Source organism: Harpegnathos saltator, unplaced genomic scaffold, assembly GCF_003227715.2.
Source record: "Harpegnathos saltator strain DR-91 unplaced genomic scaffold, Hsal_v8.6 scaffold599, whole genome shotgun sequence".
NCBI lineage: Eukaryota > Metazoa > Arthropoda > Insecta > Hymenoptera > Formicidae > Harpegnathos > Harpegnathos saltator.
The window spans coordinates 909497-930987 of record NW_020230425.1 but is presented as its reverse complement, the minus strand read 5'-3'; the positions used below and the strand labels follow the sequence as shown (position 1 = coordinate 930987).

The 21491-nt window shown below is 40.4% G+C and overlaps 1 protein-coding gene across 6 annotated transcripts in view; it reads right to left on the bottom strand.

Annotated features, from left to right (window-relative positions):
• The window catches only part of LOC105184630 (protein artichoke), a 168529-nt gene that overhangs the window by 14849 nt on the left and 132189 nt on the right, over positions 1-21491 (bottom strand). For 5 of the 6 annotated variants that reach the window (XM_025304234.1, XM_025304237.1, XM_025304235.1 and 2 more), the window contains one exon: positions 470-865. In XM_025304234.1, coding sequence (XP_025160019.1) covers positions 470-776 — 307 coding nt within the window. In that variant the 5' untranslated portion in view covers positions 777-865. The remainder of the gene's footprint in view (positions 1-469; positions 866-21491) is intronic. The other variant, XM_025304236.1, reaches the window with a different exon arrangement.

The following is a 21491-nucleotide window of genomic DNA, read 5'->3' as shown; positions in this document are numbered from 1 at the left end:
GCGCACGTTATTCTCGTATACATAGCAGGATTAAACCGTTAGGAGTTTTCTCAAGAATATACAAGCGTATAAATTACACTTAAATACCCTGGAGAACATACGCGCGTGCACGCACGCACATACACACACACACACACGTGCACATCCGCATTTAATTATATTCAAGCATATTCATGCTCAAGGATTCAGGAGCAAGAGCTGCAAGAAGAAGATATCCAAGCTTATTGACTACATTTGCATAGATACCGACTAGAGAGTCTCTCAAGAGCTTTCTTTGATTTTCTCCTTTTCTTTTGCTTTATCTCGAGTCGCACGGTTACTGTGGTGCCGATCTTGTCGGCGCCAATATTGGCTTGTTCCAACGGCTTATGTTCGCGGCTACGGCTATTTCTGCTTATGTATGCGAGGGGAATACGTGTTCTCCGCGCGGTGTAACCTGTTTTTTGCGTGTCGCATCATGGACGGTTACCTTCATCGCCGGCGGCATGTATCACGCCGGACAAAGCGTTCCTGAGGGACTCCTCGGTGGCACCTGCGCACTCCAGGAACAGACCGCCGTTCTCGAAGTTGTAGCACGGGCAGCCGGGTATTGTGTCCGGTGGCGGGCACTTGGCGCATCTCGCTTCTTGCGTCGCCATGCAGGCCGCCAATATCACCGAATAGATGATGCGAAAGCTGTCCCGACGGCGATTCCACGTCCGATTATCGCGTCCCTTGCACGACGGGGTCGACGGTTGTCGCGACTTTCGCCTGGTCCGTGGCCGCGTTGTCCACATATTATTATTATCGCGCCGCTACGTTCCCGGCTCGTCTAGATTCGTTCATCGTTTCTCTCGCCGACACCCGGACTTCACCGCCGCGGCTGCTGCGAAGAATACAATACAACGAGGGTGAGGTTATAATAATTGGGTGACACGCTACGCAATTGTGCAGTGGAGATGTTTAACCCTTTTTGTGTGGCACATTTTTTCTACTTGACGGCTTTTTCTGTGCTTTGGCTTGCTCATTATCAGATCTGAAGTGAGACTTCAGAAATTCAAAATGGCAGGTCAAATAGAGGCTGCTGTGTAGAGGTTAAATAAATCAGTATGAGTCTGAATAAATGTAAATCAGATATATGATATAAAGACTTTTTAGCTGATTACGAATTTCATATTGGATTTATAAAATTTATTCAAGTATTTATTTATAAAAAGAGGATGTAGAGTGCGAAAAATTCTGGCAAAAATATATAGGGTGTCCGAAATTCTTTGGAAACGAAAAATTGTGGAGATTAATCAGATCAAACTGAGAAAAAAGTCAAGTAATTTTGCAAAAACCGCACCTTGCAAAATTCTATTCTGCAAAAGTCGCAATAGTTATTAAGTTATTAATGATTGAAAATGCCACATCTGGAGGCTCTTTTAATCGATAACTCGAAAATTTGCCTATTTATTTGCAAAGTTGTGAAGAACTTTTTTGTTCAAAATGACCTAATCTACAATTATATGACGGCTATTGTACCTAGCGACAGGTTCAAGATTCAGGGTTCAAAGTTCAATATACTCATATCTATCGCTACTATTTCGTTTATTATTTTGCAAATAGGTATACAAATTTTCAAGTTATCAATTAATAGAGCTTTTAGATATGGTTATTTTTAATTATCATAAACTTAATAACTATGAAAAACATGTAAAGTAAGTATTAATATATGCGAGATTATATTTGTTTTTATTAAAACTATGTTTTATTAAACTATAAATAGTACTTCGCAAAAATGAAAGAAGGGACAATGGTAAATATACTTACTACTGCCACACAAAAAGTTAAAAGTCCCCTATCGATTTCCTACATCGTTTATAGATAGTTTGAGCTTAGTACAATAAGAATAACACTACAGGGCTGGTTGAAAAGTTCGGCCAGGTTCTTTTAACAACAGTTTGAAACTCAGAAATTAAATATTAAGATGCAACTTTCACCAGTAATGCATGCACCACTTTTTTGGACAATGTTAAACCGTTTTCCAAATAGCTTCATATTCCGTCAGTGTATAGAATTCAGTCGAATCTTCATTAAAGAATTTATCCAGCTAAATTTTGACAGCTTACAAGAATTGGTATTCTTTAACGTTTAAATTGTTTTGAAGCGAACGAAACAAGTGATAGTCAGATTGTTAGGGGAATACGCTGAGTATGGTGAGACATCCCAACTGAAGCTCGACAATTTTTTCTGGGTAACCAAAGTTACATGTCTCGCGTTGTCATGGGGAGAAACAAAGCCCTTATGATTTGTCAATTCCGGGCGTTTCTCGTCGGCCGCCGCTTTCAGCTGGTTTAATTGCAGACAGTGCAGTTATCAGAATCGATAGTTTTATCGCTTGCTAAAAACTTATAACAACATGCTAACAACATACTTAATGTTGATTACAATAAAACTTCTCCAGCATGTCATATTTCGTAATTAGTTCGTAATTAGAATATGACAATATACGTGAAAACGGTCCTTTTTGCAACTTCAACTGCAAATTTCTCAAAAATGTAACGTGATGGATCAATTTGAAAACCAGATTCATATTCGGTGTTTAAAAAACTACAGGAAATGGAAAAGCTAGTTTCATTCTGGTGTTCTTTTTTTGTCGAACAGTAGCATATACACTGACGTGCATTTTTGTGAATATTTCGGTAAAAGAAATTTATTATTATCATATTTTTTTTATTTTATTATATTTATTATTCCCAGATATTATAGTTCGTCTCTCGTGTTGGAAACATATGACATATTTGAGTTATCCTCAAAATTTTACGAACTTTTTCGAATCTCTCTCGGATGACTGAATATTTATTACTGGCTTGCTTGTTTTATCTTTTCTTGTTACGATAATAAAGATAATAAAGTCTCATAGACTCTCTATTTTCATCTTTTCCTCGGAAGTCGCAAATACCGCAACTTGTTTCACCCGAGCTCTGGTTGCCTACGAAGATATATGATCATCTCGTTTCCAACGGACGATGAAGTATACGGACACATATATATGTATATGGTATACATATATACGTCCTCCTGACAAACCTCGATTTTCAACAAAAGAGAGAGAAGATTCGGTCCCACAGGGCCGAAAAGCCCACTGGACGCAACGCTCTGGAGACGAAAGGAAAGATCAAAAAAAGAAGAAGAAAAGAAATCGAGAAAAGAAGAAACAAAAGCGTCGTTCAACGGCGTCGTTTGATCAGCGAGCTCGGTTTCGACGTCCCGTTCAGAGAATACCGATCCCGAAGATCAGTCGCGACGGTCGTAATTTAATGTCCACGGTAAATCTTTGCGGCCTTGGGGATCCTGTCGCACAGCCGCGTGACCCTTCGCGATCGGAGAAATATGACCGGATTGGGCGGCTGCCAGATAGTGTCTTAAGATGCTCGGTATGACGTGCGCGGAGCGGTCACATGTGTGAGCGACACAATCGAGAATACGAAATGGTAAATGGGTGTCGATTTCTACGATGCTACGCCGTGTACGGCACGTCATTCTTCGAATAATCTTTGTTAGGGTCGTGCTCGCAGGCGAGGTAACGTTAGGTCATTGGCTGCACCGGAGTAGAAAAATCAATATGCCCGCGCGACTCCTCTATGCTGGCGGGGAGATTTGATTTTTTAATCCGCTGCCGCGCTCTCGTCGGCGCAGCGGCCGCTGCGATTAGATTCCTTGTGTAATTTTGCCGCCGTCTCACCGGCGCGGCGGTTCCATCTCAGCGCGATGTACATTGTCATTAATTAACTTCGGTTTTACTCCGCGGCGGACGACGGAGAGACGGAGTACACATACGGGGCCGTTATTTCTGCTGAAATCAATGCGGTTAATTGAATCGCCATCTAATTAGCTGCGAGAGGGTAATTGTGCTCGTTTAAATTACGCTCAAAGTTTCAATCGAATAACGTCGTCCAGCCGACTTTGCACGGCAACTTGACTGGCTTGGATTCTTCGAAGTAATTCGAATTTGGAAACGCTATATCGCGCTATATGGGTGTCGGCCATTGCGGACGTGAAAGTAATACGTGAATTTTGGAGACAAGTGAAAAACGATGGCGGATGATGTGACGAAGAAAACACGTAGTCGATGAAACCTCAACATGTTCCTCGTTTTTCATTTCTGAGCATTTACACGCTATATAAATATAGGTAATTACGCAAAATGATATGTACGTGGAGTTGTCCTTCTTTGGAAAGGATTGTCCTTTTTTTTAGCCAAAATTTTCATGTCCTGCCAAGGACGCTGTTTACCCTTCCCTATCGCATCGAAGAAATTTTAATTTTTTTTTGCTTGTCAGACGTGCCGCTATAGTGATTTATCATAGTCATCACCTAGTAACATTTTTGTCGCTCTCATACTGAATATACAGGGTGTCCGGGATCTTTTGAAAATGAAAAATTGAGAAGACTAATCAGACTAAACTGAGAAGAAGAGTCAAGTACCATTTTGCAAAAATCGCAATACTTATTAAATTATCAATGATTGAAAATGACCATATCTATTTAGAAGCTTTTTAGAATTGATAACTTGAAAATTTGCGTACTTGTTTGCAAAATGATAAAGGACTTCTTTTGTTCAGAATTACCGTATCTACGATTATATGACGGTTATTGTGCCTAACGATAGGTTCAACATTCAGGGTTTAAAGTCCAATATACTCACATATATCGCTAGACACAACACCCGACATAAAATTGTAGGTTAGATCATTTCGAATAAAAAAGTCCTTTACCATTCTGCAAATAAGTTTTATACAAATTTTCAAATTATTAATCCCTTGAGCGGCATTGACGCCACATGGCGTCAAATTTTTTCGTGCCCCAGGGGGCACTGACGCCATATGGCGTCAAATGCATTTTCTCGCAGATCGTTGTTGCAATAGTTTTGCAAAACTGTATATACAGGGTTTTTTAGGTCGTAGAATACGTATTTTTGGTTAAAATTGACAAATTCAAAATGGCGAATCCAATATGGCGTACAAAAATGTCACATAATTCGAAAATTTATTTATTTCATTAAAATTTATTGTCCAAGGGTTTTCTGGGTCGCGGAATACGAATTTGTGATTAAAATTAACAAGTTCCAAACGGCGTATTCAATATGACGAGCAAAAATATCATATAAACAAAAAATGAACTTATTTTATTAAAATTTCGTGGTCAGGTGTTTATCAAATCGTAAAATACGTATTTGCAGTTATAATTGATAAATTCAAATTAGCTGATCTAATATGGAGAATAGAATGTGTCACATAATTCTAAATTGCATATGTCGCTGATTTATATAAGTGTTCTATTTTATTTGGCTTAGCATTTTACGCTATGATTTTACCATAAGTATTTACGGAGATAGTTTCTGTAAAAATTCAGTTTCTTTTATAAATAGTTACGGAGATAGATTTTTAAAAATTCAGGTTCTTTTCTATGTCTTCATGTCACAGTTAAATGAACAGTGTCAAATAAAAAAACATTAAAAAATAAAAAAAAATAAAAAAGAAAAAACGGAATGTAATTTCCATTCTGCAGCCTTCTCGTGGCACATTCTGGGGTCGTAAATAAAAATTTACCAACTAATGCAGAGGGTCTTGAAAAATATATCTTTAAAATTTTTTTCCTATTTTTTAGACGTCAATGATCGATAATTTAATTTGAAAATTTTATTTTCGCACTCATAAATTATACACATGACAACAAACACGGAATTTTTATAAAATACGTCAAATTTTAGATTATGTAACATCTTGTCCGTCATATTGGATCCGCAATTTTGAATTTCACAATTTTGACCACGTAATCGTATTCTACGATCCAAAAAACTCCTGGATATAGAAAATCAAAGAATCTTTTTCCTACCCCCTGGAGCACATTCAGACAAAACCAACTTGCCGCTTAAGGGGTTAATTAAAAGAACCTCTGGATGTGGTCATTTCCAATCATTAATAATTATTACGATTTTTGTAAAATGGTACTTGGCTTTTCCTTTCAGTTTGATCCGATTAATCTTAACAATTTTTCGTTTCCAAAAGATTCTGGACACCCTGTATAATATATATAGTTGAAAATTGACGATCGGAAAGATGACATTAGGCCTGTTCCGGAATCGATTTCGGAAACTTTGGTTTTAGTTATAAAGTTGGTAGGCCTGAATGAAACTAACTTAAATACGCTCCATAATTGACTAGCTGGTCACATTTGGACATTCACAATTATATACTATTTCTATTTACAAATCTGATTTTAGTTGCTAATTTTGTAACGTTAGATAGAGAAATGGAGAGATTTTTTATTACTTATTATCTTGATTACCTAATCTCCCGATCGTGAAGTTAATCGCATGAATCAACTGTTCAAGTACGAAACGTATCTAAAGGTCTGCTCCGAAATCGATTTCGGAAACTTTGGTTAGTTATAAAGTTGGTAGGCCTTGAACTAACTTAGATACGTCCCGTAATTGATCAACTGTTCAATCATCAAGATAACAGGTACAATAATAAAAGATCTGTGTCCATTTCTTGATTTAATAATAAAATGAATAGCTAAAACCAAGTTCGTAAACAAAAATAGCACATGGCTATGAACATCCAAGCGTGATCAGCCGATCAATTATGGAACGTATTTGAGTTAGTTTAAGGCCTACCAGCTTTGTGATTAAAACCAAAGTTTCCGAAACCGATTTCAGAGCAGGCCTAGACGCATTCCACTCGACGACCTTATCTGTTTTTTTGTCCACTGAAATTTTCGGCCTTCCCTACCAACTTACAAATCTGGCAACCCTATGCTTAACTTGTGTAAGGTATTCAACCCGAAATCTCTCGGGGAACGAAATCTGAAAGTTACGGCGCGAGTTTGCCGGTAACGTCTAGCACAGTCCGTGCGGATCTTCATACACGGAGCCGGTCGGATCTACTTCGCCGCGGGAACGGTGGCGGCGGGAATTCGCGATCTTTAATTCGTGAAAGAGAAACAGAGAGAGAGAGAGAGAGAGAGAGAGAGAGAGAGAGAGACGCGCGTATCGAAGATAACACGAAGCAAACGGAACCGAGCGGAACAGAGAGAAGAACCAGAGCTCGCACCGCTGCTGCCGCTTCGAAACTGGGTGAGGGAGCTCATGTGCCATTATGAATTCCGAGTGGCGCCGCGTATCTTTGTAATACATCGAATCAAATTCTAACGTCGAAGTCGGTCCTTTGCGAGCGTGAGAAAGTTGCTCGGCGCCGGGTCCTAACTTTGGCGGAGCTGCAGCAGCCGCGCGCGCGCGCGCGCGCGCGCGTTGCCCTTATTTCCTCGTCGCGTCGGTCGGGAGAATCTTTCCTGCGCTGTTTGTGTTACTTCAGCGAAGACGGAGCGGGCTCACAGCGCGATATATCAGCGCACACGGCGTCTGACGAGTTTGTAAATTTGCCGCTGCTGCTCTCGCGAGAAGCGGGCATGTAGCTACGTATATAGCTAATTCCTCCGCTCGCGTCGAACTCGCGCGTGCCAGCGAGAAGAGCGTTGCATTAAAAGTATTTTTATCGAGTACACGCCGCGCGCATTTCCGCACTTTTCCCGGCGTTCCTGTCGATTCGTTCGCGTCGCCTGCCTTTTGCGCTCTCGCGTCGCATTCCGCGCGCGCGACCACGACGACGCCAGCGACATACAGAGCGCCCCCAACACCCCCGCGCCCTCGTTCTCGCTCTCTCCTCGGTATTTCGAAGCCGCGTTAAGACCGTATCACACTAGCGACTCGCGACTGCGGCTGCGGCTGCGATTGCGATTGCGATTCTTCCTCGACCAATCAGAAAGCAGCGACTCGCGGCTGCGACTCGCGACTGTCGTTTGGACGGCTTTTTGATTGCTTGAGGATGAATCGCAGTCGCAGTCGCAATCGCAGCCGCAGGCGCAGTCGCGAGTCGCTAGTGTGATACGGTCTTTACGCTCAAACAGATTCCGCCGCATCGAGACACACGAGCGGGCCGATTGGCGTTTCCGACGCGACGGAACGGCCGAGAGACGGCCTAACTCTCCGGCTGGAACGTTCTGGTCCATTACCGCCGCGGCGAAAATTGAATTTCCTCGGGATGGCGGCGCGGCTTGACACCACGCTGCGCCGCGCCGCGCCGCGCCGCGCCGCGCCGCGTCGAGCTCGGATTAAATCGTTGCGGTCGTCGAGCGCACCGCGACCACTAATGAAGCGTACCGCGCTGAATTTAAAAGATTCCATCCTCGCGCACAACGGCCGACGGGGCCGCAAGGATTCGCGTCCTCGCGCAAAATTGCAGTCATCCGCCTCTCTCTCTCTCTTTCTCTCTCTCCCTCCCTCCCTCTTCCTCTCGTCTCTCTTTGCCCGAGCACCGTCTTAAGAGAGAGGGACAGAGGAGGGCTCGAGAGCGACGCTTGGGTACATGCTGGACGAGGCTGAGTGCGTGAGAGGAGCGCGGCAGACGCGACGGATGTACCTGTGAGCACACGAGTTGCCTCCTCTCTCGTCCCTCTCTGCCTCTTTTCACCCTTTCACCCAGCCGGAAGGGGACGCCTAACGAGCTCTCCGACCAGCAGAGTGCTTCGCAGTTGTTCACCTATTTAAATAAGGACCGCCGGTGGTAATGAAAATGCAAATGGCGCGACATACCCCACGAGCGAGCTTCGTCTCACACCGCGCCGTGGGATAATAGAAAGAACGAGCGTCTCGCGCGATGCTCGCGGTGGCGGCTCGACGAGTCGCGAGTACTCGGCGCGAGTATCGCGACTTTTCACCGGCCGGTCGAGCGACTGAGATCGCAAACGGGTGACCGGAGTCGCGCGCCGTCGCCGCCGCACAGTGGGGTCAAATGACATGCTTTGGTTCAAAATCCTCTAGAAACCTGAATTTCCAACCGATCATCGATACCAATGGATGAGGGGTTGATCCTGAATAATTTCCAAAGAGATCTGTCTAGCCGAAATTTTGAAAAAAATTATCGGTTCAGGGTTCATGGGTTTAGGGTTTGTCTTAGAAGCTTATTGTTTAAAGTACAGTGTTTTCGGTTCGACCTCAATGGGTTCGAGCTTATGGGTACTAAATGCGAGACCCCAGAACTTATAATCACCTGTTAGAAAACTCAGAATTTCAAAACTCATCATTTCAGCCCATATTGAGAAAGAATTAAGCCATTTGGCATTCAGTATTTCTAGGCTCGAACTTAATGTTTTATAGCTGAATATTCAACGTCGAGTATTATTAGGTTCTCGAGCTATGGCTAAATTGAGTTCTTGGACTATTTGGAGTTCTTAATACATATACGGCTTCATGCATCCACGAGCTAAAAAGCTCTCGGATTGATAGATTCCTAGGTTGATGGGCTTAAGACTCAAAATCCCTCGGCTTTATGCTTAACGGGTCTATATCTGATGTTTTTGTATTTTGGGCATATAAGTTTTGGGTTAATGGGTTTCTGCTTCAAGATCGATAAATCTCGAGGTGTCTGTTGATTGGTTTCATAGTTTCAATCCACTGAATACGCTATTAGATAGAAATATGTGTCGAATAATGAGTATTCCACAAGTTTCTCGCGTTTAACGATAATTTTTCCTCTTTTGGGGCTAGTAATTCGAGAAAAAAAATTTTCTTTTTTATTTTGGCAAGGCAGATCTCTTCGGAAGTTATTCAAGATCAACCTCATCCATTGGTGTTGATGATCGGTTGGAAATTCAGGTCTCTGCAGAATTTTGAAGCAAAGAATGTGACCTGGCCCCACTATGCGCCGCCGCCGCTTCACGAGGTTTGTTTCTCGTGTTCGGTGCTCGCAAGATCCGGGATTACGGCTCGAAGCGCCAAGATTGCCAATTTAGTAAGACCGATCGAGAATTGTGTAGACCACTGCGCCGTGTACGGAATAAAAGCACGCTACGTGCGCGCGCGCTTGAGCTTTATGATTCCGATCGTAAAGAAACAATATCGCGCGCGGTGCGCTTGATAACGCCGCAGATTTTACGATCTCCGTTTCTGAGAGGGACCGCGAGAAGCTTGCCGTCGCCGGTAAAGGAATAAGCGGAAGGGCGCTGTTCGCAGATAAGACTGGATTTACGGTCGTACGGGGCGCGTTGTAATCGAGCAGTGAGAGGGCTCTTTAAGTGCGGTCGCGAAAGAAACCACGAATTTCGCTAAACATCACGCCGCGCCTTTTTTGAGCCGTATTAGCCGCGAACAGATTCGCCTTTACGACTTCGGCTTTTTTTCTTTCCGATGTTTCCTCCTGATGCTCGTTCTTTCCTTCGCAGATGGGATTGCCAGATGGGCTTCGTCGAGAAAGAGTACATTGAGCATGGAAAAAGTGTGAAAAAGTGTCGCGCAAATTCCGAGGGGCAAGGAAAAGTCATTAGCGGGGGCTCAATGACGCGGGGTGAAGGAGAGGGAGGAGGATTAATAAGGACGTTTTTCTGCCGTCGCAGGATTTTAAATACAATTTTTTTTGTGTTGTATGATCATCAGAAATGACCATTGGGTGAGAAAAAATCTCGATCCATAAAGCCAAAATTAATTATTAGTCTAGGAATATCATTATGGTACCTATGTCCTTTTCATGACTAGTGGACTAATAAAGTGGACTAATAAAATATTTTTGCTCATTATTAAGAGTGTGATTTGGTTTTGGGTTTTTTCTCAAAAACTGATTTACTTAAACAAAATAATGAACGAATACCTTAATCAAAATATTTTCCTTCATTTTCTACAACCTTCTCCCATCTTTCTGGCAAGAGATAGATTCCGCGACAATAAAAAGATTCTTCTTTGGAGTTGATCCAACTTTTAATTAATTTTCGCACTTTTTCAAAGTTATGTAAGTGTATATCCTTTGGAGCATGATGTATCGACCGGAACGAGAAGAAATGTCTGAAGAATACGCGGAATGCGGTAAGACTTCCCATTCCAGCTCTAATAGCGTTCGCTTCACGGATAACGCAACATAAAGTCGAGTATTGGCGTGAAGAAGGATCACTTTGCGTCGTTTACTCGCAATTAGTGACCGTTTCTGGTTCAATGCTCGCTTTAATTTGTACAATTGTTGTCGGTAACGATCAACGGTGATAGTTTCACTCGAATTTAACAGTTCATAGTATACACAGCATCTTCTTGATCCCACCGTAACCTTTGAACCATCCAACCTTTGAATCGTGAACATTGCGCCTCGAAGTGGATGTTGCTGGTTAGTCTGGATTAACCCATGATATTTTTCATTTGGGATTATCGAAATAGATCTATTTTTCATCCCCACTAATAATTCGATACAAAAAACTCCTCATTTTTTGTCTGGCGATCAACGAAATGCAAATATTTAACCGGTTTGCAATGGCATTTTCCGATAATTGATGTGAAATCCATTTTGCATCTTTGTAAATTTTTTCCATATCATGCTAACTGTTGTACGATCAACATTTAATGTTTTGGCAAGTTCTAAAGTGGATTGTGCTAGATTTTCGCCCAATAATGTTTGCAAATTTGCATTTTCAAATTTTTTTGGTTGTCCCGAGCGATCTTTGTCGTAAACATTGAAATCACCATTTTTGAATCGTCTAAACTAATACTCATATGTCTTAATTAATGAAGCAACATCATCATAAGTTTCTATCAGATTTCTATGACCTTCAGTCGCCGTTTTCTTCTGATTAAAAAACAAAAGCATGTCGAAAATGCTCTTTAGAAAGCTCCATTTTTAAGATGGTATTAACACAATATTTACTGCGTCTATTGTTAGCAAAGGACTAAATATCATGGATTAGTATTAAAATATTAGGAAACAATAACTGTGATTGGAATGTCTTTGACAAAACTGACATTAGTGTCATCTCTTGCAAAACCCTCAAAACTACATTCCTAATATATTAAGTGTGTCAATTAATTCGGTGCCTTTTTTATAAAATTCAAACCTTATTTACCAATCAAGTATTACAGTTATATTAACCTTTAGAGGGCCGAGAAACCACTATAATGGTGGTAGACAACAGTTAGTTGCATTCATGTTCAACATTCATCTACTTATGTGTGTATAGATATTCACATATCCAGATACAAGTTTGTACCCCCTCTCCTACCCTTCTCCCCTTCCCCCTATTTGCAATTTTTTTCTTCATAAACGCGAGTTAGCGGAAATATGTAAATAAATAATTACGTGCTCACACATACACGCACATACATATGACAATACACACATATACACGCATACACTACACACTCTCTACGTCCACGTCGTTGGCTCTGGATAATGCTAAAGGATAGCATTATCATATTAGGAAACATTTCTCGGAATTTTTTGCGCGATATAACTATAAATTCTCATCATTTACAAAAACTGATAGTTCCATTTTATTCAGCGACCTTGAAAACCTCTAGAAACTTATTTTCTTCAAATTTGAAAATTTTAACATTGTCTTTACCTGCCAGGGCCGAGACCACCATTTAAGTGGTCTCCGTGATCAGTACTTTGTATACGATGAATATATGATATAAAGTACATTTTTTATCGATTTTCTTCGGAGAATCTTGTATCTCAAATGCCGGTCCTCTAAAGGTTAATAAAAAAAAATCGCCTTTGTTTTCTACAACTTTAGTCCATTTTTGGAGCAACTGACAAATTCCATCGCGAGAAGAATACGGTGGTTTAAACTTGATGAATTCATCGATGCATTTTTTCACATCTTCGACATTTCTAAAGTGCATGTCACGTAGATAGTGCTGGAGAGACCGAAACCTATTGGAGCCAAGTCTGATGAATACGCTGGACGTGACAAAACTTTCCAACCCAGATAAAAAATTTATTCTTTTGTGATTTGCACAACGTGAGGCCGAGCGTTGTCACGAAACAGGATGATTTTCTTAAAACCTTTCCCTGTATACGGTTTCTTGCGTTCCAATTTGTCGCTTATATTGATAAGCTGTAGCGAACTGCTATGACGATTTGATTAGGTTGGAGTATCTTTTTCGCGTGAAGACTGGGCACTGAAGTGGATGGTTGTACAGGTTCACTCGTGGCTTCCAGTGTTTTGTATTGCCATACAAAATTCACATTTCATCCCTTGAGTTTCATATAAAAAAATCATTTTTTTAAACCTTGATAATAAAGTCAAGGCTTTAGCGTAACGCCTATTTTCGTTATTGACACTGAGAAGATGGAAAACACTTTAAAAATTTTCCCATTTGCTTAAAAAGTAAAAAAGCTTTTCGGGTTACTCCCAGCTGTTCTGCCAGCTGCTTTTGTGTTTGTATTGGATTTGTATTTAATAAATTCTGCAAGTCATTATCCTTAAACTTCTTCTTTCCTTTCTTCTTAACTTTCTTAACTAATTCTGAACTTTGGTTAACCGGACCAAGACTCGTCAGTCAATTCAAAGTTTCCTTGCCGGAATCTCTGGAACCACTTTTTACACGTTTTATATGTTACACATAATATGTTAAATATAAATAACGGCTTTTCAAAACCGTATGTAATACGGCCGGAAAATATCTAAATTTAAAATATAATTTAATTATATAATATAATTATATAATATAATATATAAATATAATTTAATTTAATTTTAAGAATAAATAAATGTAAAGGCAACGAATTAATTTACTCACCTAATACTTCTCTCTTTGTCGTCATTATTAACGTCATTTTAGACTACAACATGTATCGTCTACAAAGTAAAGGTGCACAGAAAAAAAATGTTTGATTTAATGAGACAATTTTCTAGTGAAATATAAACGATATTTTGATTGAAATTTTGATTGAAATTGGTTGAAGCGGGATTTAGTCTAAATTGTCTAAATTGTCAAATTTCTTGTTAACTCAAACAAAATTCTGGTATTTTTAATTGAAATTCTTCAATTGTTCATATTTCACTAAATATTCAGAAAATTGGTTCGCCCAAAGCAAATTTTTTCCATGTGAATACAACTTATAGTGAAAAAATTAATTTTTTTATTACATATATAGATGCTAATGACAGGTAGGTGATCACTATTAGCTGCCTACAGACTTGAGCCTCCACACCGCGTCAAGGTTGCGATCATCGCAAAAAGGCTTTAAGTTCTTTATTTTATTTCGATTTTTTATTTTCATTTTTATTTAATTTTTGTTTGTTTCATTTAGGTATTTTGTTTCTTGTTTTTTTCTGTGGACGAATGTCGTCGCTGTAGGGACACCGCGATTTTGCTTCTCAGGTTGAATGCCGCTACTACAGCGGCAAACGAACGAGAGATGTCAATGCGAAGTTAAATATTCAGGGTGTCACAGACTACCTGTATCACCTGATTTTTTTGTAAATGCGAAATTTTAGGGAAAAATGTTTCAGATAAAAAATTGTTTGGTTTCAAAGGGGATATGTAACAACTATATCATTTTGTTTACAGATGGCGCCACTTTTGAGGTATTCACTGATCATTATTTTTCTTAAATGAAAATTTCAATTTTTTTATTATATCAACTTTTTTTACCAATTAATTCGAGCAACTTTTGTCTAAAACATTTTCCCCTAAAATGTCGCATTTACAAAAAAGTCGAGTGGTACGGGTGGGCTATGATGATCCTGTATAATCTTATTTTATATAAAAAATATGTTCGACCTGCCGGGAATCAGAGAGAGTTCTCGTCCACAAAGGGTTAAACACTACGATCATGACTCTTAAACATCTTCTGATGATCATTGCTCAGAATTTGATGATGCTTCTTCTTCATCTCCATCTATCTAGGAGGGCAAATAGTGGGCAGCATTATCTAAACTATTTTCAAAATCTCTTGATGGTCTAAAGTGACGTTAATATGATGGCGGAGAGAAGCCTAATGAGTGAAAATGTTTGATTAATCTATTCATTAGCCATAAAAAGGGCTCCGATATTATAGTGACATACCTAATAATTAATTTTGGCTTTATGGATTAGTGACATAACTAATAATTAATTTTAGCTTTATGGATTGAGATGTTTCCTTACCTAATGGTTATTTTTGAAATTCCTGGTGATCATACAATACAAAAGATTATTTTTTGAAAATCCTGCGGAGCAGGAAAACTTGTTGATCCTCTTCCTTTATCACACATGCTTTTTATTGGCTTATCGCAACCTCTCGACCCGATTCATATTTTGCGTTGCTCCGAACATCAGCTAACAATTCTTTATTTCCCTCACAGTAGTCGTAAATTGTTTATAATCTAAGTTCTTAAAGTTACACTTTACCATGGATAAGTTTATCACGAAAAATTCACAGTTAGCCTATTTAGAAGAAAAGAGTATACACGCGATAGAGTGCGATAAACGTAAAACTACAGAGTATCCTTTTTACTACCTGAAAAAGATAAATATACTCCTAAAAGAGTACATCTGGTGACCCTACTCGCAAAGAGTCGCAGATGAGTGACGGATGGATGGCTGCGATTGAATGTTCGATACGGGACATAGTCGCGTTTTAGAAATGCGTTAATGTTACGTTCGCGTGGCCGACGAATTGGAATTAATTGTCAGAAGAAATTAATGATTTCGCTGTGAGGAACAATCGCACGCGCGCGCGAGTAAACTCGCGCGCATGACCGAGCGAGATGTCGCATTACCAAAGAAGAAAGCGCGATGAAGCAGATCGCGCGATTTGAGTTCTAGGGCCATCACGAAGTAACATCGCGGAGACCGTTTAATAACTCGTACTTCACCGAGTTCTGTTCCACGCCATCCAAAGCAATATCGCGCAATTTGTGCTCGGAAATAAAAAGCTCTCCTTCCGCGAGTTACCGGCGAGTTAATCATGCTGCTTTATCGAACACGCTCGACGTCTTTCTCTCTCTCTCTCCCTCTCTCTCTCTCTCTCTCTCTCTCTCTCTCTCTCTCTCTCTCTCTGTGTATGCGTGTGTGCGTGATGGAAATCCTTTCAAACAGGCAACTAAATCCCTAATTTATCTGTAAGTCATTAAAAATTAAGCTGTGTACAAATGACGAGTGAGCGAGCGAGCGAGCAGGAGAGAACGAGAGAGAGAGAGAGAGAGAGAGAGAGAGAGAGAGAGAGGAAGAGAGAGAGAGAGAGGGAAACGTCGACCTACTTACGTGCTCGGCAAGAATTTGCGTTTTATCCTAAAATCGTGTAACGACCAGATATAATAAACGTCACTGACGTATTAAATGGCCAAGCTTTATCCATCAGTTTTAGCGGCGGATTGAAATGCAACAAAGGGATTCATCGGCGTTTGTTCTTATTTCTAGGACACTGTTCCATATACTACGATGATCTTCTCGTGTGGAAGGAAACACATCAATTCTAACTGTTTCCAGTCGAGGTTAGTTTTGTTTCCCAATTAATCCTGTGTTGACCACAGCTCAACATTTGAAACATTTCGAGGAATATAAATAAAAATGAGGAAAAGATTACGGCAAAGAAAACAATCTTCTTTCGCACTTACGTCAATGAGAAATTTATTCGGAAGCCAAAAATGTCATCTCGCGAGACAACGTGAGAAAAGTCGTGTAGAAAATTATTATCAAGTCGTTTGCGCAGCATCGTACAGAAAATCGCACGCTATCTCGCGCGTCATACGAGAGATTTTTCTATCGTCGTAAATCAACACGCATCTTATCTCAAACTGTAGCATATTTATTTGGTATTATGCTCCTTATCGAAAGAATGCACGGTGATAAAAAGGGGAAAAATGAAAGAAAAAAGTGGGACAACTGATCAGATTTTTTCGTAGATAGTCAACGAACGATCCTCCTTACGACGAACGCTCGCCCAAGATATTCGGTGTGCGAATCAGCACGATTGAAGTGGGAACGCAGAGAGAGAGAGAGAGAGAGAGAGAGAGAGAGAGAGAGAGAGAGAGAGAGAGAGAGAGAGAGAGAGAGAGAGGAGGAGGGGAGTGCGCGCGCTCTATTGTTGGTTTAACCTCTTCAGCCAATATGGGTCAGAATAATCCATGCAAATTGCGAAACGATAATTCCCTTCACCGATCAAATTCCGGATTGCAAACTTAGATTCTCTAGACCGTTAAACTGCGTTCTTCAATTAAGGGCGGCTCGCGATGAATTTCCAACGAGGTAATTTGTTTCGAGTGGAAAATATAAACGTCGCCGCGCCGTCGTCGTCGGGAGAGACGAGTGAGAGAGAGAGAGAGAGAGAGAGAGAGAGAGAGAGAGAGAGAGAGAGGGGTGGGGGGAAGAGAGGGAATGATCCCGTCCCCTCGAGGAATTCGTGACTAAGTAAGAGTTAAAGTTTGGATAGTACATCCCCGCCGGTTCACCGCCGCCCGACACATTGCCTCGCGAAGGAAATTACGTTCTAGAATCGAATAAATGCGTCGTCGCATTCATCGCGTGTCATCGCAATGTACCTCCCCAACGAGACTTTATTACTTCTCTCTTTCTTCTTTTCTCTCCCTTTCTCTCTCTCTCCCTCTTTTCCCCTGTTTCCTTCCCCCTTCGCTTCGCAGGTGGCGATTAGTTCGCCTCGATCGCGCCTTGAGCTTTGACACGGCGGAAAATTAGAAATCAACGATACCTTCCAGTCCGGTCACGAATACGGCGGATGGACTTCCAGTGGGAAATAAAGGAATGAAAAGCGTTAAATCGCGACACACCGTAATCCGACACGGGTTACTGGCTTTAAGGTGTGCAAACCTGCTTAGAGTATAAAACAGCGAGTGTAAAATATCGCCGTCGTATAACCCGGGATAAACTTTTCTTCGGGTGTCGTGCTCGGGCTCGTACACAAGATGGTATGCAGTCACAATGCGCACAAGAGCGAGGAATATCGGGCGCATCCTCAAAGGAAACTTAACCTTCCTGGTTCGGCAAAAAATCCTCGGCGATGTAATTAGTAGGTAGCGCGTGAAGCAGCCCGTGGAGCATCCGGACTGCAGATAAGATTTCATTAGCTGTAATTAGTGGCTTTAAAGGCTAATTACCGCACGGATTAAAAGGAAAATCTTTTTACTGTCTTCATAGATACGTTCAACTGCAGTCGGGATGCCCTATGTAACATCACAGGTCAGTACGACAGGTTGCCTGTCCCTATTCGAACGATAATGCAGAGGTTGCCGAAAAAGTCACTCGTTGATCTTGTCGATAGTGACATCTGCAGTGCTCCCAGTTATGATGAGTGCAACTAATTTTACGCTGGAATCGTTTATGACAGGAGCCAAGCTTCATTGAAAATTCCTCACTAGAGTACAGAATATTTTGGACTCTTTTTATAAAAAAAGTGGCTTCTCAGTCTTCTAATTTGCTTACAAGCTGCAAATATTTCGAAATACAAATGCTATTTTTGATAGAAGAGACGTCAAAATACAAAATCGTATACTGAAAATATGACGCTTAATAGTTATCGTCGATTCAGCTGCGGTCAATAATACAGTTCTACGAGGGTCAGTTACAGAAATGGCAGGATGTGTATCTTATAGATTTCTTGACGCTGAAAACGAATCTGACCTCATAAATTTCCTAGCACGTCAGGTTTTTGAATAATTTTAGGTTGAATGGTTGAAAAATGGCCATTTTGGCCAATTTTATGAAGTTCTCGTAGGGAAACGAAATATTTTTTTTATTTCAGAAAACGGTATCGTACAGTATTGGTCCTTAGCTTTAAAATCTATTTTCGATTGCCGCTGTACGGTTTTTTTGGTTGAGATATGCAAGATTGAATTTATGATCGAGTCAGTGAAGGCAAGATCAAAACATCACTCAGCAAAAACTCACTCATTTCTTGGATGTTGTCTGATTAGATATTCATTCGTTTCACTTTATGCTACTTTTAAAATGTAAAAGTACTTTGCTCAGAAAAATGTATTGTCTTGTATATGTAAAAACATATTGTCTTTTTAAAATTTTATTTAGTCTGTATAAAACTACGTTTATCGTTTCTTCGTTTGTGAAATAAATAAATAAATAATAAATAATAAATCACGCACACAGACGTGATTGAGTGGCCATGGTTCATAGGATTCCTAATATATATCAGTATTACAAATTCAATTCTACATATTTCAGTCAAAAAAAATTATACAGCGATAACCGAAAATGGATTTCAAACTGAAGACTAGTACTATACAATGCCGTTTTCCGAAATAAAAAAAAAATATTCGTTTCCCTACAAAAACTTCACAAAATTGGCCACAATGGCCATTTTTCGACTATTCAACCTAAAATTACTCTAAAATCTGACGTGCTACAGAATTTCCACGACCAGATTAATTTTCAGCGTCAAAAATCTATAAGATTCACTACATGTAATTTCTGTAACTGACAAAACCTACAATTTCGCAGGACTGTGTAATTTATACTGCGTTCCCGATCGACTCATATTTTCGCAGAAACGATCTATTCCAAAAACGATGGAATACGGTATATAAAACTTCTAAATATTTCTGTACCATTTTTTCTAGTCTTCAATTTCTATCAAATTTCCCAACGCAAGAAATAAATTGAGAAACTACATGAAACGGATAAATATGTTGCATTATTTACTCCCTTAACTATTACTCTTATTTACTCTGATTAAATTCGTGATAATTATTTCTCAGTTTCTCTTTTTTAAACAATTTTTTTTTATAATTTAATGAGGCTCGGCTGCTATCATAAACGATTGCGATGCAAAATTAGTTGCATTCATCATAATTAGCAGCACTGCAAATGTCATTATCGATAATATTAACGAGTGACCTTTTCGGCAACCTCTGCATTATCGTCCGAATGGGGGCAGGCAATCCGTCATTCTAACTATGCTGATGTTACACCCTATACACGTCAGATGCTTAGAGACATACGCAGAATATTCGGTCCGCATGTGCGCGTTCTCATATGTGTACGTGTGAAAAATATTTTATCGCGCTGATCTTGTCGCAATTTGTGCACGACGTACAGTTTCAGATATCGGAATACAGCAGACAAAATTTGAGGACGTTCAGGATGATGCGCATTTTTGAAACAGTTTCTCGTTCTCCCTGCCGACCTCCAATCTCACGCATACGAGCTACCGCCGTCGATATGTTGAATATATCCAGGATTATTGCGCAAGCGTGAGCGATTTATTCATTTCTCTTATGTAATCGTTCCTGCGCCACGAGGAAACGTTAGCGAAATGATAGGAGCGATTTGCCGTACGCGCTCGTACGTAAGCGGAGCTAAACGCGCACAGGCGGTACGCAAAGGCATAAATTTACATCTGGCCTTCGCGCAATACAAACGGGAAAATGTCAGGGCACTTTTATTTCGCTCACTTTTCCGCGGATATAAACGCCATGCGATGCCGTGTCGGATTCTCGAAATAGTCCGCGGGGAATACGTAAATAGCGTATATACGGGGGATTTATATCCGCGGAATAAAGTAAGAGTTCGAAACGGTACACACCGGTACTATTATATTGTTATTAGTGCAACGCACGGGCAAAAGCATGGGCAAAAGCGGAGAGAGAGAGAGAGAGAGAGAGAGAGAGAGAGAGAGAGAGAGGGGCGAGTCCCTTCTGTTTAATTAATTACAGCACTTTACGTACGTACGAAGCCGCACAGTGGAGCGTCGTAAATGCAAACGTAGACGTCGAGTGGAAACAACCACGAGAGATAAGAGCGTTGAGCATGATTACTGTTGCGAACGGAAAAATCTTCATATCACCGCGATGATTCTTCGCACTTACCAGAACTCGAAACGTTTATCGATAACAGAGATACGAGAGACGCGCGTTCGCCCGGTGATGCATCGCATCGTCCATGTGTGTGTGTGTGTGTGTGTCCATAGTTGTGCGTGTCGATCGATAACGCGCGTCATTATTCAGCGACAACCATCTGATGGATCTCGCGTAATATGCGAGCATGGGCAATTTGCGGTCCTCCGAGCGCACGTAAAGCTCTCGCTTTGGTCGTAACGGCAAATACATGTCTTCATTTTAACGAAGAATCTCTTCGGATTTCTGCAATCGTGCATAATGTCGTGCATAATGTCGCTCTTTTATACGGAATATTAATCAGTGTGCTGATAACGGTAATGATGATGATTATTATTAGCACGTGATTATTAGACTATTGTATGATTGTGTGACATGATGCGATGAGGTGACGATAGTCGCAAAGATATAATATATATTTTAGCATAACAATAGCATTAAAAATATAACTGTAATATTACTCTCTAAAAGTGAATCAGTGAAACTCACTGTCAATCAGCGATTATGCACCGATTGTCAGTGCATAATCGCTGATTGACAGTGAGTTTCACTGCTTCACTTTTAGAGAGTACGTATTCCGGTTAGTTTTGATGGATTTTTTGCAAAAGAAACACGTTTATTTTTGAGAGACGTTAAATTATATTTTATTCGAAATATTTTCCATCGCTAGCTATAACTTTTTCCCATTTTCCGAGCAACAGGTGAATTTCGTGATAAAAGATATGTCCTACGAAGCAATCCACTCATTGAGTCAGTTTTGCATTTCGTTATATGACTTGGAGTGCTAGTCTGTAAGACTGTGCTACATAGATCGAAATAAGTGGTAAACGGAAGGAGCACAGTCTAGTGAATACGCG